Below are 17,079 nucleotides of genomic sequence, written 5' to 3'. Positions count from 1 at the left end.
ACTCTAGGTCGCAATTGACATAACTGTACGTGAGTTTACTCATAATCAAGGCTCAAGTATCAATCAAGTCAACCACAAGTTATTGAATGTGTTTTCATATCACAATTCTGTTGTTCGAAGGGCTTGATCTGTTAGAGGCGCACGGTATAGGGTAAGAAATTTTGAAGGGATGTGTAAGCCGGGAACGGACAATCTGCAGGCCGATCTATTTGCTCTGATGCAGCGACCTCATTGGCCAACAATCTCATCGCGACTTCCACCTTAGCTTCACATTCATTTTGATTGAGGCAACGAGCCAAGCTTGAGTTCGACTCATCATTTACCGTCTCGCCTCATCAATCGGCATTCCGCGCTGGGATCATCTCATATCGGAAGGCCTTCTAATGCAATCTCTCCGACGTTGAAGTGCAAATCGTGGTGGAACGCAAAGTGGGTGAGATAACAAAAGAAGGTTTAGGTAAGATCATATTTCTCGTGCTACTTTCTCAAATGCGCGCATCAGTATGCATTTTATTGTATACAATATCCCTCACTCCCTTCTGTTCTTGGAAAAGGCATTTGTTATGACGAAGTACTGCGCGTGAATTACAATGACACGGGCTGCCAAACTCACATCACTGTTTGATGGTATGTGAATCGATCTTAACGCTAACTACTGATACAGAACAATCCCATCAATTGACCACTTCAAAAAAATCGACCTTGCGCTAAGAACCCGTTATCGACTACGAAATATTTTGGCAACGCTGTAATTTCACGATGTCTGAGACCCAAACCCAGGAAGTTGGCGTTCCGGCCGTGAAGGAGACTGAGAATGCGACAGTCGACAAGAGGAAGCCCTTCTCCTGGCTGTACGTTTGGCAAGTATCACCTTAATACGAACATGTATTGATTTCAGATAGCGAACCGCATCCGACCTTCGTCATTATCCTTGTTGGCCCCCAGGAAGCCCCCTTCGGAATCCAGAAAGATTTCCTCTGCTGCCGATCCGAGTTCTACGAAAAGCACTTTTCCGTCGCGAACCCAGAGGAGAAAGTCGAGCACGTCGTTAAGCTCCCAGATACAACCAAGGAAGTCTTTGGTCTTGCTCAGCACTTCCTCTACACAGACAAGGTCATTTCGGATGAGTCTAGCGTGCCATCTTACGAAGCGCTTGTCGGTCTCTGGAAGCTGGGTCACAAACTGGGCATCAAGGGGCTTTGCGATAAGGCTCTCAACGCCATGATTGATTGTCGTCGCATCACGGAGACGATTCCGGCTACGCCTCTCCTCATTCAAGTCTGGAAAGATACACCCGAGGGCTCGTCGATTCGGAAGCTGCTGCTCTCATGGACTGCCGAGTATATGAGATCTTCGGATGCCAGAGCAGAGTTTGCCAAGTCACTCCCTCAAGAGGTCCTTAGTGAGCTCGTTGTTACCATGAGCTCCTTCGACACGGTCTCTTCGCCGGAAGCACCGCCTGCTACTGTCACGCTTCCGTCGGTGACGCCTCGGAAGAACGTCCATTATCTCGAAGATGAGCCCGAGAATGAAGCAAAAAGGAGTAGGCGTGTGAGCGGCATCTCAGTTGGCACTCCTGTGTCAGCGGATCGATCGATCAAAGCCCGTGGCTCTCTGCCTAAGCCCGGGCCTAGACGTAGGACCAGCGCGGGTTTCGCAGAAGGGAGGGACTTTACCACAGCACAGAAGCTCGAGTTCTGCGCCGACTTGCTAACTCGCATGCTCTCCGGTCCTGGTATGGCACATTGGATATGGGGTTTGGCAGAGTAATAGCTAACCTCGACATAGGGTTCTGGACTAGACTTGTTGGTCCGTTCAAAGATGCTGTCGAGCCAGTCGAGGATGGCGTTCCAGACTACTTCGAAAAGGTCAAGCGACCTATGGACCTCACCACAATCAAGTTCAAGATGGACCACAAGGAGTACAATAACGAGGAGGAGTTTTTGGCGGATGTGCGTCAGATCTTCGACAACTGTTTCACGTACTGGAAGAAGGGAGATCCTATGTGGACTGCAGGGGAGAAGCTCCAGAAGACATTTGAAGACAAGTTCTCTCACATGAACAAATGGATCTCTAAGATGGGTGGCGATGAGGTTGAGTAGACTGTCTCTCAACTCCAGCCTAGTAGAAGAGCTCCTTGCCGGAGCCGTCACGAGCCAGCAACACCCGCGGAAGAGTACCGCGAGGTGTTGCCATACTTATTAACATAAAACAGCCTCTCATCACCTGTAGAATATTTTTCAAGCTATCTGTCGATTCCATGGAATCGAGACAGATGATGGGGGGACCAAAGGACGGGGTTAATGTACTTGTGCACAGGGTAATCAACTTGCTTATGAGGTCCATCTGTGACCTATGGCTCAGGGGGACTGGATCAAGACAATGGAGTATGGTTTTTTAGAATGAAATAGTAATCTCACAAATACTCACTTATTCCACTGTGTTTTCGCTAGGGCGCTCAGAAGATGTTCGATCGGCGAGCTAGCTGATGATCCCAAATTTTGACAGTGCCCCATGGAATTAGACCGAACGCCAAGTGATAAATGCGACGCCATCGCAAGAAAGAACCGGCTTGAGACGGAGACCAATAATTTGCTTTATATTACAGCACTTTGAGATGCGGCTCTCCGACGGTGAATGAGCTTGTACGTAGATGGTGGCAGCTGAGGCCGAGATGCCGGGACTATGCATGACATGTGTATGGAAGTTACTCGTTTTCTATTGACACCTACATCCAAACCAACCCTGCTCAACGATATATGCGTGTTTGTGTCTGCTTGTCTCGTTTAAAAATTGATAGTCATGCATGTAACCTTGGCCCAGGCTAAGGATTGCTGCATGAAGCCGACGATGAGTTGTCAGTGGGTTTGTTTCTACGCACATACCTTGGCTAGGTACCTCAGTAGGTGGCTATTGATGAGGAACAATTGTTCCCTTACAACATCGTCATCGAAGCTATGTCCTAAAAGCCGCGTTCTGATATGATCACGATGTGAACAGGTGAATCAATTAGTAAATACACACAGACACAATCAATAAACCAGATAGCTTAGCTCTGGGTTAGTCTGGGGAACCGACTCAAAACACAGACCATGAATGAAATTAGGATTGCCATTGACGTTGCTGGGTCTAGCCATTGAACCCTTGTCGATTGACTGGTTAATAGCGCATGGCCTTGCCTTGTTAAATAACCTGAAACTCAGGCCGGCCAAAGAGAGAAGAAGGTTGGTTGTGTGCCCACTGAGGATAGTTAACAAGCGTTCTTGGATAAAAAAGCGTATTTGATAATCGGCGGATGTTTATAATATGAAACAGGCAGTTGATATTCGATGAATTGTCATGTTTCTCGTCCATTATTCGTTGTCGCTCGAAACTGCGATGGTGGGCGAAATGCAATGCCAAGGCTTGTTTTGTTCCTGCATCAGGTGGCTTTTTAGTGCAACGGGCTTCGGCTAGCAGCTGCAGCTCTCAACTGGACCCCTGGAGCAGCATACCCGGACTGCTTCTGACCACTCAGCGAACATGATGGGTGACATGCCCCAGTGCGTAGGTCTCAGGTACCTGCCGTAAACGGTAACCTCCTCTTTGATTGTCCTTCCCTCCATGTAGGAACAGAGGAAAAGAAGGCAAAAGGAGAGTTAGTATGCCCTCGATAAAGGGCGCGCCAAATTGCGTTTTCGAGTTGGTCTTGTTCTTCCAAAATTGCGCTCTCTTAGACTATAACCGAGTAGGGCCCAGCTTGGGTCTTGGGATGGAGCAAGTGGGCGGCTAATTAACCTCTAGAATCTATCAATCCATTAGTTTGCTGTGCTAACGAGTTGTCATTTGACCAGGCTGGTGATCATCCAGAGGAATCAGGTTGAAGAATATCGCGAACAGTAGCGAAATCAGTTGAGCTGCGACAGAGAGCTCTGTGCCTTGCTGATCTGGAACTACCTACCTAATGTGAGGTGATAGTTGCGCCTACCTTATATGCTATTTGTATAGCCCTACCCGAGTTTCAGTGCAGACTCTTTGGCCATGTGTTCAAACATCTTTCTTGATTGCTGTATCAGGTCTCGACTACCCCTCGGCCGTAATGGGCATGGTGATTTTCGAATTGTTCCCGGCGCGAGTACGGATAGTGATTGATTATTGGTGGCCATGGAAGACAACCACCATGGATGAGTATGGGTATGTTAAATTAAAAAAGATGGATTAGGGGGTTCCCTGGTCCCTGTCAACCGGGAAGGAGCCAGGGCCTCAACCTCTTCTGCATTGTCCTCCGTCTTGCACCAGCCTATCATGGCCACGGATCCCGTCCCCATTCTGCCAGGGAAGGAAGGGTCAAGTTTTTGCTTCCCGAGACGTCCTTCCTTAGCTTGGCGCGGACGCTCATGCCCACACAGGTATTTACTTACATGAAGGGCCCCCATCTCTCTCTACAACCTCATCTTTGGATCTTCCCTCACCATCCTCTTCGTCCGTCCTTGTTGTCGTCTTCGCTATCCCTCCTAGAGAATCGTTATTTCATCGATACTCGTTCCGTTCTTTAACAACAACAACGAACCTATTTATCCTCGATTCTAGTTTTGTCTAGTATCTCATTCACTCGCTTGCTGCTCTACTCACTCAATACGAAACCTTTTCTCCACTACCATTGTTATACCCTGTTTGTGGCTTTGTTCCTTGTCTGACATATCAGATCGTATAAGCCAATTTCAATTTCAACTATCAAATCCCAGTCTTCGTGTTTACGTATTCGACAAGATGCTTTTCCGAACCATCGCCTCGATCGCTCTCCTGGCTTCTGCCAGCAATGCCGCCTCACAGTCTCAGGTCCAGCCTTACAAGCTAATCAAGGCCCCTGTTGAAGGCCTTAGCTTCGGTCGCCGTTCTACCCCCGGATACCAGCCCGATCAGTCTGTCTGTGGTGGTGGCGGCGACACTTGCGCTGATGCTTGTGGTGCTGGATTCGAGTCTTGCCCTTCTGAAGACAACCAAACCCACTGCTTCAACCCCAAGGCGAAGCAGTCTTGCTGTTTTGACGGCTCTGGAAGTAAGTTTTATGAACCTCGTTTATATAGAACATTATGAACATCCCGAATACTAACACTATCTCCAGACTCTTGTGACAAGGGCTTCTACTGCTCTCATGACACCAAGGCTCAGACCTGGTGCTGCCCTGATGCTATGGATCTTGCTGAATGTGCCGCTGCGTATGGCGTAGAGGACGGCCTCAAGACCGAGCAGCTCTTGACCACCACTGCCACTACCGTTGCTGAGACCACCACTGCCGAGCCCACTACCACTGCTGAGCCCACTACTTCTGAGCTTGAGACTACATCTTCTCAACTCGAGACCACCTCGACAACTGTCTACATCACCAGCACCTCTCTGGCCTCCACATCCACCAAGGCTGCCACAACCACTGTTGCTCCTACCACCTCGTCCGTTGTCGTTAAGACCACGACCAAGGCTGAGGAGACCACCATTGTTGCCCCTAGCTCTGGCTACAGCACGGCTTGGAGTGGTTCTAACAGCACCATCGCCACTGCTGCTCCTACTCAGCCATCTGAGTCTGCCCCTGGCTCCGCTGAGCCTTCCAGTATCAGCAGTGGTGCGTCCCTCACCGGCGTGAGCGCCATGCTCCTCGCTGCTGCTGGTGCCTTTGCCCTCCTCTAAATCTAGATCTGTCATGTGGAACACTGGTCCTCGTAGGAGACCACTTGAACACGTCGCCAACGGCAAATAATGAGTCTATGATTAAGAGAGCAACGGGACGTTTCATATACGGGAACACGTCCAGGAGGAAGCTTGTTGGAGATGAAACCAGTAGTGCAATGCGGCGCTGCATATTCTTCTGATGAAATACCCCCTTATCGAATACCCTTCAGTTTACGTACCGCTTTAACCGGAGTTGATCGGCTTGGTGTTTTTTGGTTTGGAAAAGAGCACGGGGAGGATGAGTTGAAATGGAACGAGAAACGCTCAGCGCTTGGAACACGACAAGCTACATTCTTACACTTGGTACACGGTTTTCGTATACCTATTTACACCTTAAATTCTAGTTACTATTCGTCGCTACGATATCTCACTCAGGGCATCGTACGTAGCATCAATAATTGCCCTGGTAGACAATTTTACTCGATTTGCACTCATTTCCTCTAAGCTTTTTTTGTCCGTGACCAAATCCTGATGTTTATCGCAAAGCACGCCGATATGCCTAGCTATGAATGAAGGAAGAGTGGACAGGTACTTGAACATATAAGGGTATGTTGAACAGATCTACCGTCATCCCGTAAGCTAGATAGCCGAGGGTTGTCTTCAGGGTTCTGGGCTCTGGGATGATACGAGCTGTCAGAGAGTCCACATTTAGCTACCGACAAGGAAGATGCGAGCAATATACTAGATAGAGGTTGAGCAGGTTTATAAACCACCCAGTACTGATAGGCATACACGCGGCCCAGCATCAAGGCTCGACCGCAAAGCGAATATTACATGTCACGTCTTACATGATCCTTGACCTCCAAGTTGGGATATGTTCGACTGTCAGCCGTGATTACACACCTGCAATCAGCAGCGATAAAGGACGATAGACAGCGTCCAAGTAAAAGTACAACCTGTTCACTGGTCTGACTTGCGTGTTGCACGAACACAACACGGCATCATATCGGCAACATCAAATGGCGCAAAACGAAAGGGTATGATTTCTCAGCTAAGTATAATGTACGCTATCAGCAGCGCAGGATGGAAACTCCAAAAGGACTTCACCCCATTTAACTTGGTCCGACATTTGCAGGGTCCATGTGTATTTCGTCATTCCAACTCTTTTGAATTAATTTCGTTTCATCGTTGAGAGTTTATATATTTCGTAGAGGATAAAAAAGTCGCACGCTTACGCGCCAACAGTCTCGGGGACCTTGTTGGCGTCGTAGCCGTAGTCCTTCTTAAGCTTCTCGACGTGCTCAACGTACTTGGCCTGAGCGGCCTCAGGAGTGAGCTTGTCATCCTCGGCGACCTTCTTCCAGGCGTTGTACTTGGCCTTGCCCTGAGCCAGGGGTTAGTTTTGTCGTAGAATGTACAAGGCGGGGGTATATAACTTGCCTTGAGGTCGAGCATGCCGGGCTTCTCGGCCTTGGTGAAGTCCTCACCGTTACCGACTTTGTAGAGGGCTGACGATTCTGGATTAGCTGAGAAAGGCAGAACCGGGGCAAAGGGCAACTTTACAGTAGAGCTCGAGGAGCTCAGTGGGACCAGGCTTGGAGGTGAGCTTCTTGGAGTCCTCGACGGCCTTCTGGAAAGCTTCGCTCTGGGGGGCAGACATGGTGATGGTATTGGCCGGTTGGTGGAGAGTAGAGTAGGGGCGTTGTAGAGATTGGGTTTTTGAAGATCAAGTTCTGTGAAGAAGAAAGAGGAAGAAGAGGTGTTGGGATCCAATGTTTGTTGAGGAACTTGGCTTCTCCCGGCGAGCGGGTTAAGTTATAGCGGGGTCATGGGACTGGATTCAGTTCATCATTAGGGAGGGGGCACGGGGAGGATTCGACAGTGACGTCGTAAGCTTCTATTGGCTGCTTTTCACTAATGAGGGGAGCTTTGGTCAGTGAAGGATTGAGGATCCAGGGACCTGCCGAGGAAGGAAAGGAGATGCTTATGGCAACAAAATGTTTAAGAAGCACGTGGAAAGTAGAGGATCATGTATGCACTATAATTGGAATGATGACTTTCAAGAAACACATTGACGACCCGGTTTCAGCATGATATTTATCAAAAATACCTAAATACTACCGAAGACGATATTCAACATTCAAGAGTTACCTACTGTACCTACTGTTATATGGTTAGATACATGTCACCTTTTGGTGTGACAGTTGGTAGAACTCAACAGTATCATGTCATGATAAGCCACTCACCCAAACATCGTCAGTATACCTAATAAAAGCTGCGATGGCTTCAATGAAACTTCAAACTCCAACGGGCCTGAAACTCAAGCCGTTCCGGAACTTTCATTTGCTACATAGTCTTGAACTCGTCATAGACACCGCTTTTCCAGACTATGGGGACGGAACAAACTCAGTTAACTTTATCTGCCGGCATGAAACTTGTCACTTCACGTGTTTCTTCACGACTATATATCTTTCTATTCTACAGGAACAGCAAGTTAATTGAAGAAACTACTAAGATAAACTCCTCAAAGCCGCAATTATCAATACTTCCTTCCATTGAATTGACCCGTCAATATGACCAAAACTGTAGTCGTCTTGGGCGGGAGCTTGGGTGGCATGGCGGTCACCCATCAGCTTCTCAAGTACACGCGGCCTCACCAGGAAGACCTCAAAGTCATACTTGTCTCCAAGGTTAGTGCCTACTCCTATTGAATTCAAGCAACATTTGCATTTCAAGGAACTGACAGTCTTACAGAACAGCCATTTCTTCTGGAACCTGGCTTCCGTTCGAGCCATCATCCCAGGTGTTATAAAAGACGATGAGATCTTTGCACCTATCCAACCCGGCCTGGACCAATATCCTGCTGGAAGCGCCCATTTCATCGTTGGCACTGCATCAGCCGTTGACCCGGAGGCACGCACCGTGACTGTTGAGCCGGAGACTGGGGCCAGCACGAAGCTAAAATATGATCACCTTGTTATTGCTACCGGCGCCGAAACCGTCGACCCGTCACTCCCATGGAAAGCCTCTACCTCGCACGAAGAGCTTGTAGCCAGCCTTCATCGTACTGCCGACAAGGTCGAGAGAGCTACCCACGTTGTTGTCGCCGGAGCCGGAGCCACAGGCGTTGAGCTCGCGGGCGAAATCCAATTCGCCTACCCTTCGACCACTGTCCTTCTGATCTCAGCCGAGGATCAGATTCTTGGAGGAGACCAAATCGCCGGCCGTGCTGAATCCGAGCTTCGTCGCCTAGGAGTTGAAATCCGCGCCGGCCTACGTTCAGAAGAGACCACTGAACTTCCTGATGGCAAGACGCTGGTCAAGTTATCGAATGGCGAAACCATAGCGACAGATGTGTTCCTCGCGACCATGGGGCTGCGGCCGAATTCGGGATTTCTGCCCAAAGAATGGCTCAACGAACATGGTTACGCAAACGTGGATGATGAATTGCGTGTCAAAGCCGCAACTAATGTGTGGGCAGTCGGAGATATCGTGTCCAAGCCTCGCGCCTCTTTCTTGATTACGGAGGCCCAGGCCGCTGGTGTTTACAAAAACATCGATCTTGTACTTAAGGGCAAGGAAGCCCAGCCCGTAAGCGGTCCTCGCGTGGATGCTTTCCTGTGCGCAACCGGTCGAAGTCGTGGAGCTGGAAGGTTAGGCAAAATCCCTGTGCCATCGCTGGCTGTGTGGACGGTCAAGGGCAGAACGTTAGGCATTGAGCGTACAAAAAAGTACGTCAGTGGGAGTATGTGGTGATGATAAGTAGTGGTGTAACGCCTGATATCCTATTCAAGAAAGCGCCATGATATTCCTACAAAGAAAACGCAACATACCCACTCCGCAGTCTAATTAAATTCGCCTATCCTCTCTTCTCGTCTTCAATCTCCCTCCGGATTTCTGCGAGAACTTGCTCGCGCGTCCTCAAGTGAGTCTCCAGACCCTCCACCTGCTCACGGACCGTCTGGAGGTCCTCCTGTATGCTCTTGAGACTTCCTCCAGACGCGCTCTTGCCAGTTCCCTCCTCTAGTTCCCTAAGCTCTCTTCGCTTGTATTCCAGAAGCTGGTCTAGTTCCTTCTTAACGAGCGCGGGCTTTGAGTCGCGTTTGCCGCCTTTCCGGCGCTCCGCAATATCCTCCACCTTCTTTACCTTTTCCTCGAGGTCTTGAAGCTTGCGCTTCAAGCGAACCTCCTCCCAATCTTCCGTCTTTTCCGTTGAGAAATCCGTGCCGGCAGTTTTGAAGCCGCTTCGGCCCAAGCGCGTTAAGTATTGGTCGCCAAACTTGGCCTTGCGGCCGGTGCTGGTTGAGTCGTCCGCCTTGGTGGCCCATCGCGAGTTGGCGCCGGTTCGCTGGTTATCGACTTGGTAATCAATCTGGTTGCGCTCGAAGCTGGAACGAAGAGATGCGGGGACAGCACGGGGGATTCGGAAGCCCTCGTGTCTGTAGTTCAGAATATGTAGGAAAGCAAGGCATGCATCCTTGTTGATGGTCGATTGCGCCGAAGGGTTGATTAAGTTCCAAGCGGATCGAATATCGGTATCGGGGACATCAAGGGACTCGTATAGATCACTAAGCGCATTGACTGGTCTTGTTAGCCATGTTTTATGAAGTTGAGATCCGCAGACATACAATCAACCTCGCCGCGTGCATTTCTGTTCTCTTGGTAGATCTGTTCGTATTTGGACTTGTCGGCGGGCTTCATGTACCACTCAAACCCGTCCTTAAGTCCAAGATCTTCCGAATCATCTTCGACTTGCTCAAACTGCACCTGTTTTCCTGTGATTGCTTGAGTAGCTTGCACCAGATGAGCCTTGGATTCGGGGACAAGCCAATCGGGCAGTGTCGTCGGCACATCCGCGTATTCCTAGAATATGTAAGCTGCTGTATCGCGGGTTCATCCAGCAGGTGTATCATACTCCGTTCAAGATATCAAAGATGATGCGCATAGCGACGCAAAACTCCTCGAAATCAAGGTTTCCATCGTTATCCACGTCCGCGAGGTCCCATACTCGCTCCAGTTGATCGTCGCGCAGTCCACTGTTCTTAAGAACAGGAGCAGCTTGTTCGCCTGTAAGGAACTTGCCGCCTCCTGTCCGGGTGGAGAAGATGTTCCAGTAGGTCTCGATTTCCTGCTCTTCAATCTTGGGCGCCATGATTATGTTTGTGGGCTCTGGACAGCCTGGTGGATAGGGATTCAGAAGCAAGTCAAGAAAAGAAGCGCGTATCGTCTGGGCGACGAAGAAATTATCGCAATCGTTTTGGCGGCGACCGCAGAGTAAGGATTAATGGAGAGGCGACGAGGCCGGATGCTAAGGGTAGGTAGGTAGGCAAGGTAAGGTTGAGGAGGTTGAATGACGAAGCCATAGCTCTCCAGCCACTTCCCCTGATGGATGCCCTGGCACCTGGCATCTGCAGCCCCCGCTTAGCCAATATTCAAATTAGCGCATAATCTTACTGGGCAGTTGATGAGTGGTAGAATTGAACGTGTAAGTTGAATCAAGAATATGTGATGTTAATTCTATATTGTTTTGGGTGCATTTGAGTGCAGAGTCAAAACATTGCCTATAAGGGCACGTCCAGCAAGGAGACTGAGAGATAAATATTGAGTCTGGACCGTGAGGACAGTAAGTCCTATCGGCCTGTCTTTGATAGTTCCTTCACTGTTTAACACAGTGAATAGGGTAGATGACTTGAAACACATGCAAATATAGACAACTGCCCATTGCGCAATCTGTTACTTTTGGAGTTGATCATGCATTTATATGTCGGGATCCAGGTATCATTTATTCTTTACTGTCAGGCCTGACGCTAAAACGAGAAGAGGTTCACCGAGAACCGGCTGTCACTGACTGGTCAACAGCCACTGCAGGCCTTCCGTGGTTGAGCCCCACTGCCCAACTTGGTAGGAACCTGGAGAGAAGAACCCCCTGGACTCAACTCTAAGTGGCTGCATTTGAAGTAGCAGGTGGACCGAATAGCGGGTGGAGGGGCGCGGCTGCCACACCCGATAACTTTTTGGAGGGGCAAAGGCAAGAGCGAGTGAAGCCGGGCAGTGACCCTTAAAATTAATCGTTAGGCCCTTCAGACCGCTCGTCTTTGTTCCTGTCCTTTATATACTCGCTGATCTCCTGGCGCATTGTGATTCTTTCAAGCATTGCACACGACTGCTTACTTCTTACCCAACCGCTTCTAATACTGTCTAATTCACAATGTCTACAACAACTACCACAACCAACCAGCCTATCACGGCCGAATCTATGCTTCGTCTCTTCCCGGACATTGATACTAGCTCAGCGCCTCTCTCCGGTCACGATGAGGAGCAGATTCGTCTTATGGACGAGGTTTGCATTGTCCTGGACGAGGACGACAAGCCCATTGGCACAGCCAGCAAGAAGATTTGTATGTCAACTTCGCTAGGTTCGCTAGTAGTTACCCCTTACTGACTTAGGTATTGCCAGGCCATCTCATGACCAACATTGACAAGGGCCTCCTTCACCGTGCCTTCTCCGTCTTCCTATTTAACGACAAGAACGAGCTCCTCCTCCAGCAGCGCGCCACCGAGAAGATCACCTTCCCCGACATGTGGACCAACACTTGCTGCTCTCACCCTCTTCACATCCCTACCGAGACTGGTTCTACTCTCGAGGACTCTATCGCGGGTGTCAAGCGAGCTGCCCAGCGCAAGCTTGAGCATGAATTGGGTATCAAGAAGGAGCAGGTCCCCTTCGAGGACTTCCACTTCCTGACCCGTATTCACTATAAGGCTCCCAGTGACGGAATGTGGGGTGAGCATGAGAGTATGTACAAACCAAACTTTTGAGATTGCAAGATTTAACATATAGCATAGTTGACTACATTCTTTTCATTAAGGCCAACGTCGACCTTGACATCAACAAGAACGAGGTCCGAGATACCCAATACGTTACTCCCGAGAGCCTCAAGCAACAATTCGACGATCCCAGCCTGGTTTTCACTCCTTGGTTCAAACTCATCTGCAACTCTATGCTCTTTGAGTGGTGGCAGAACCTCGATTCTGGTCTCGACAAGTACTTGAACGAACAGGAGATCCGACGCATGTAATGTTATGATTCACGGTAAACGAAAGGAGAAGGAAGACATCGAAAACCGACGGCAAGGACAGCATTCAACCAGCAACTGAGAAACTTCGGTTTATGGTGCATTGAGCATTCATATTCAAACAAAATAGATATCCGCTCTCGAGTCTTGTGATAAACATAGATGAGGTTCAGAGCCGCTTTTAATTTACGTTATTGGCTTTCATTTGCCAGGAGGAGGAAGACCTTGAATGGCTTCACCAATCAAAACCCCGATCTTGTTGACCAAAGAGAAGAGACGAGTTGAGGTTATTCATCGTCGCGTATGGGAATGTTAGCTGTTCAGCCGAAAAGCCTTCTAATCGTTTGCCATTTCCTGGATCTGTACAACTTCAATGTCAACTCGCCTAACCTGCCAGCCTACTGAAGTCTCAGCCTAAACAAGCTTATTTTATGTTTCTTTTATTAATCGACTGAGCAGTTTTCATTCGCGACGATTCACCCTTTGGAATTCATGATATCTTAATCTCCCGTTAGATCCGGATTAATAACAAAGTTACACTTTGTCAAGTGACACAGTATTGCCTGAATGACCAACAAACTGAGCTTAGGTGCCGCCGCAAGCCGTTGCCATCCACCAACAAGCAAGCAGCATGACAGCGATAGTTTAGACAACTACTGCAGCCTCTTCCATTTGACACATGTAAAAGAACCAATGACAGCTTCATCTGGCCTTCCAAATCAAGGATATCTCAATGCTTTCTTAGTCTGTCGTCAACTGCACAATTGACTGGACGGTCTCAGATCTCGGGTATAACCTCACGATCTGGTTTGTCCAGGCAAGTCCCGCCTCACCCCCACGATTATCTTGCAGCTGACCTGTGGTCAAGGATCGCCAGTCAGCATACACTGTGCTCCGAAGCCCAGTATCTCGCCTTGTTTCCTAAGTCCTGTTATAAAGTTACTTGTCTCAGAACGGACCCCGAAGCTAGTCGCTGCCCCACGATAATGGCTATCATGTAACGATTTGACCAATTACGCGCTGCGTCACCAGTCCGAGGCGCTGCTTCGTATGTAGGTATTATCTATGCTACAAACTGCGGTGCACACACGGCGTGTCTATCTAGTATTCGCACTACTTAATCCCCTCTCTGTTCCCTATCTCCTAGCCTTTCTTTGTTCCCTAACCCATCTGCTCAGTCGCTCATATATCCCATAAGCACCCATCTTTGCTCAAGTCGTTTACTTTGACAAAACAACTCCAGCCGACCACTGGGACACTCAGTCTAAATCTTGCTAAGCCTTCTCGTCGAGAAGATTGCTGTGAAGAATAACCAGCTTGTGGTCTTGCTATTGTTGTTGATACGTGCTGCTTGCTATAACCAACCTCGCCCTGTTGAAGGCTGTTGATTAGTCCAGACCTCTTCTGAACACTCCCGCTTTACACAAATCAGCCATCTACGTGAGCATTCTACACGCTGACGTCCGTCGACGAACCTTGCTCGACCCAAACCTCTCTCACTAAGCCGTGACCGCGAGCCTGGCCCGCTCAAGCATTACCTTGATGTCGGTTGAAGTTCGCACCAGCCTTAATTGTCTGAGACACCCTTCCAGGTTCACGTCCGTATCAAGAACTCAATTATCACGAGTTCATACGGGCGACAATTGCCAAAATATACAATGTGAGTCTGAGTGCTTGGATCACGAACCTGTCATGCTTAATGCATCATGGCGCCCCTTTCTCTTCCAGGGGAGGGGCCCCCTAGGTACAGCGAATACATCAAGTACTGGTTAAACTGCAACCATGGAGACCAACAAGAATTGTAGTAGTGGTATCAATGGATCTTCGGCAATAGCCAAGTGGCGACGACGCTCCCTCATACCATCCTCGTGGGAAACCTCTGTTCGTCTTGTCAACGTGAACGAGTCTGCGGCAGCCGGTAGTTCTCTGGCTCAGGCTTTCGCAACTGATGCAATGAGCCAGTATCTCCTCGACGGTGACGATATGGCCGACTATTCTGATGAGCAGAAATGGAAGCTGCACGTCGACTATATGACTTATATGGTCGCAGCGCATTGCTACAAAGGCATCGTGACAACTATTGGGTCGGACTACGAAGCTATAGCTCTTTGGTGCGTGACTCTGATTCTCTATTTGACGTTAAGCTGACCGGACTAAAGGCTCGCGCCTGGCCAACAGATGGATGACTGGTGGACTAGTATTCGCAGTGGCATGTGGAAATTAAACTACCAGCTGTCAGCCGAGGGGCGAAGGCGATATTACGATGAGATGCTACCCGTTCTCGACCAAACGAAAGTGGAAGTCATGGGCCAGCGAAACAAGGACTCTTACTATCTTGTATACATCGGCACCAAGCCCCATGCCCAAGGAAGGGGTTATGCTGGAAAGCTGATTCGTGACATGGTTGCCAAGGTAAGTTGCTGTCTTACTAGCCTCCTTGATAATATAAACCGGTTGACTAACAAAAGCTAGGCCGATGTCGAGAAACGTCCTATGTACCTCGAGTCCAGCGCTGAACGCAACAACGGCTACTACGCCAAGTTCGGCTTCGAGGTCAAACGCGAAGTTGTCTTTGAAGGTAGCTCCGAACCCATCAAGATGTGGATCATGGTCCGTGAACCCCAGATGCCTCGTCCAGCCTGCGGCTCTATTGTCGTGTCTGCCGTTAGCAGCGCGGTCAAATTCTAGGGAGACGAGCCTCTGATTTCGCCAAATGTCGACACGGAATCAGGGGCCGAAACTGAGGAGGCCGAATACACTGCACATGAGCAGCAAGATCGGAAATGCGCTGTGATGTGATACTTGATCGTGGGAGAATGCGTCTGATGTCATTGCGAGTCTTTTGACTCTGGTCATTCGTTTGGATTCACTATTGTGTGTTGATGATGTGAAGTAGATTGGGTTTTGGCCTTCATTTTTGTATTGCATATCTAGTGACAGCCAGTCTCTACCGCAATTGCTGTCTGTATGTGCTGTTTCAGCAGCATGGACTAGCTCGAGTCATTCATTAAAGAATAACCCATGCAAAATTGTCATTTCTTCATAAGCTGGACCCTCCTGTAACCTTGAACACCTTGCACCTGGTTTCTGTATTTTATGTTCCACCTTTATCAACCTTGCTTGCTCTCCGAAAACACCCCGTACAAGTATCTAACTTAGTACTCCAGAACTGCCCATGTCTCGTCATCGACTGTCGTGTAGATAAGACCCTGGCCGAGCAATTCATCAGAGGCCGTGAGAGCATCCCGTACTGACATGCCAGTCGAGCTGGTAATGATGTTAACGTGAACACCCTCATTGCCACCCGGTTGATCGCTCATAAAATTAAACATCTTCTTGGCAAGTGGACTGCAGCCAGCGAGCTTGGAGTGCGAGTTGGTGTTGCCACCGGCGTTGTCATTGTAACCACCACCATCCACAAACATGCCATCATCTCCGTTGGCGCCCCCACCCTGACCACCGAGAGGTCCTTTGGTGAAGTAAAGATGAACGTATGTGGCCTCGAGCATGTGGTAGTTGACCTCATTGAAATCTGCGACGGGCCTGATGACATGCGCACCAACATGGCGTTTGTTGTTGAAGGACTTGAGACGGCCCCAGATGCGAACGTGAGAGTCGAGCTCGAAACCGGCTTCGGAGTCGTCCGCCTTGTCGACATCAATCCACTTCTTGACCTCGATCTGGCCGGTACCGTCATCGATCTTGAGGGTGATATTTGTAGGTTGGGGTTGGACGCTGCGAACTTGTCCGACGAATGTGATTTGGGTCACGGGGGAACCATCGATCTTGAAGTCGGCGCCGGCATAGGCCTCTTCGGCGTCGAGGATCTGCTTAATGGTGACGGGGCGCAAGGACTCATCCTGGTATGCCTGATATATGTTAGGATACTGTTCATGTTGGACGGGAAAGGAATCGATATACCTTTCCACCACCACCTTGACTACCTTGCTGAGAACCACCAGCGAAGAAACCTCCAGAGTCATCGCCCCCTTGGGCACCGTAACTTGTTTTTGTGAATCCAGAGTAAGCAGCTGAAGCAAGTGTGTTAGCTACGAGGAAAAGAACAGAGGGTGGGTAAATGGGAGGTGCGTACACATGATTTTGGCTGTGAGGTGTTGTTGGTTGAGTTGAGCTATGAAGGCAGTTAGGCAGGCAAAGCTCACGATGGAAAGAATGAGACGCGTCAAACGCGACTTGGGTTTAATGGATTCTACTTTCGTGCCCCGCCTTCACCGCGTGGGGCGCACCAACTTATCTTAGTCATCGAGCTGGTCCTACAAGGTAGGCACGTGCGAGTGTGCACTCAGGTATTTACATAGTCCTCAGGGTATCAGAAAAATTGGCCGCTAGAAGCATA

The 17,079-nt window shown here is 49.2% G+C and overlaps 8 protein-coding genes across 8 annotated transcripts; 5 read left to right on the top strand and 3 right to left on the bottom strand.

The window, feature by feature from the left end:
* Positions 1 to 759: 759 nt before the first annotated feature.
* FPSE_04325 (uncharacterized protein) lies at positions 760 to 2,102 on the top strand (the record flags this gene model as incomplete). Its single annotated transcript, XM_009257443.1, has 3 exons — positions 760 to 851; positions 903 to 1,735; positions 1,789 to 2,102. 3 exons carry the CDS (start codon positions 760 to 762, stop codon positions 2,100 to 2,102), a joined length of 1,239 nt encoding a protein of 412 aa, XP_009255718.1.
* Positions 2,103 to 4,749: 2,647 nt separating this feature from the next.
* On the top strand, positions 4,750 to 5,664 carry FPSE_04326 (uncharacterized protein; the record flags this gene model as incomplete). Its single annotated transcript, XM_009257444.1, has 2 exons — positions 4,750 to 5,038; positions 5,105 to 5,664. The coding sequence occupies 2 exons, from the start codon at positions 4,750 to 4,752 to the stop codon at positions 5,662 to 5,664; spliced, it is 849 nt and encodes a 282-aa protein (XP_009255719.1).
* A 1,213-nt stretch (positions 5,665 to 6,877) lies between these two features.
* FPSE_04327 (uncharacterized protein) lies at positions 6,878 to 7,306 on the bottom strand (the record flags this gene model as incomplete). Its single annotated transcript, XM_009257445.1, has 3 exons — positions 6,878 to 7,030; positions 7,144 to 7,154; positions 7,210 to 7,306. 3 exons carry the CDS (start codon positions 7,304 to 7,306, stop codon positions 6,878 to 6,880), a joined length of 261 nt encoding a protein of 86 aa, XP_009255720.1.
* Positions 7,307 to 8,219: 913 nt separating this feature from the next.
* Positions 8,220 to 9,402, top strand: FPSE_04328 (uncharacterized protein; the record flags this gene model as incomplete). The annotated part of the gene is made up of 2 exons (XM_009257446.1): positions 8,220 to 8,336; positions 8,401 to 9,402. 2 exons carry the CDS (start codon positions 8,220 to 8,222, stop codon positions 9,400 to 9,402), a joined length of 1,119 nt encoding a protein of 372 aa, XP_009255721.1.
* Positions 9,403 to 9,505: 103 nt separating this feature from the next.
* Positions 9,506 to 10,798, bottom strand: FPSE_04329 (uncharacterized protein; the record flags this gene model as incomplete). Its single annotated transcript, XM_009257447.1, has 3 exons — positions 9,506 to 10,227; positions 10,275 to 10,509; positions 10,562 to 10,798. 3 exons carry the CDS (start codon positions 10,796 to 10,798, stop codon positions 9,506 to 9,508), a joined length of 1,194 nt encoding a protein of 397 aa, XP_009255722.1.
* A 1,056-nt stretch (positions 10,799 to 11,854) lies between these two features.
* Positions 11,855 to 12,725, top strand: FPSE_04330 (uncharacterized protein; the record flags this gene model as incomplete). Its single annotated transcript, XM_009257448.1, has 3 exons — positions 11,855 to 12,044; positions 12,104 to 12,442; positions 12,493 to 12,725. The coding sequence occupies 3 exons, from the start codon at positions 11,855 to 11,857 to the stop codon at positions 12,723 to 12,725; spliced, it is 762 nt and encodes a 253-aa protein (XP_009255723.1).
* Positions 12,726 to 14,504: 1,779 nt separating this feature from the next.
* On the top strand, positions 14,505 to 15,410 carry FPSE_04331 (uncharacterized protein; the record flags this gene model as incomplete). The annotated part of the gene is made up of 3 exons (XM_009257449.1): positions 14,505 to 14,833; positions 14,882 to 15,134; positions 15,195 to 15,410. 3 exons carry the CDS (start codon positions 14,505 to 14,507, stop codon positions 15,408 to 15,410), a joined length of 798 nt encoding a protein of 265 aa, XP_009255724.1.
* Positions 15,411 to 15,877: 467 nt separating this feature from the next.
* FPSE_04332 (uncharacterized protein) lies at positions 15,878 to 16,854 on the bottom strand (the record flags this gene model as incomplete). Its single annotated transcript, XM_009257450.1, has 3 exons — positions 15,878 to 16,591; positions 16,644 to 16,771; positions 16,816 to 16,854. Coding segments are annotated over 3 exons (881 nt in total), but the record flags the coding sequence as incomplete, so codon positions are not given.
* Positions 16,855 to 17,079: the final 225 nt, after the last annotated feature.

The sequence above is a fragment of the Fusarium pseudograminearum genome, chromosome 4, assembly GCF_000303195.2.
Source record: "Fusarium pseudograminearum CS3096 chromosome 4, whole genome shotgun sequence".
Lineage (NCBI taxonomy): Eukaryota > Fungi > Ascomycota > Sordariomycetes > Hypocreales > Nectriaceae > Fusarium > Fusarium pseudograminearum.
The sequence above is the reverse complement of the archived record's forward strand: the minus strand, read 5'-3'. Positions and strand labels throughout refer to the sequence as shown.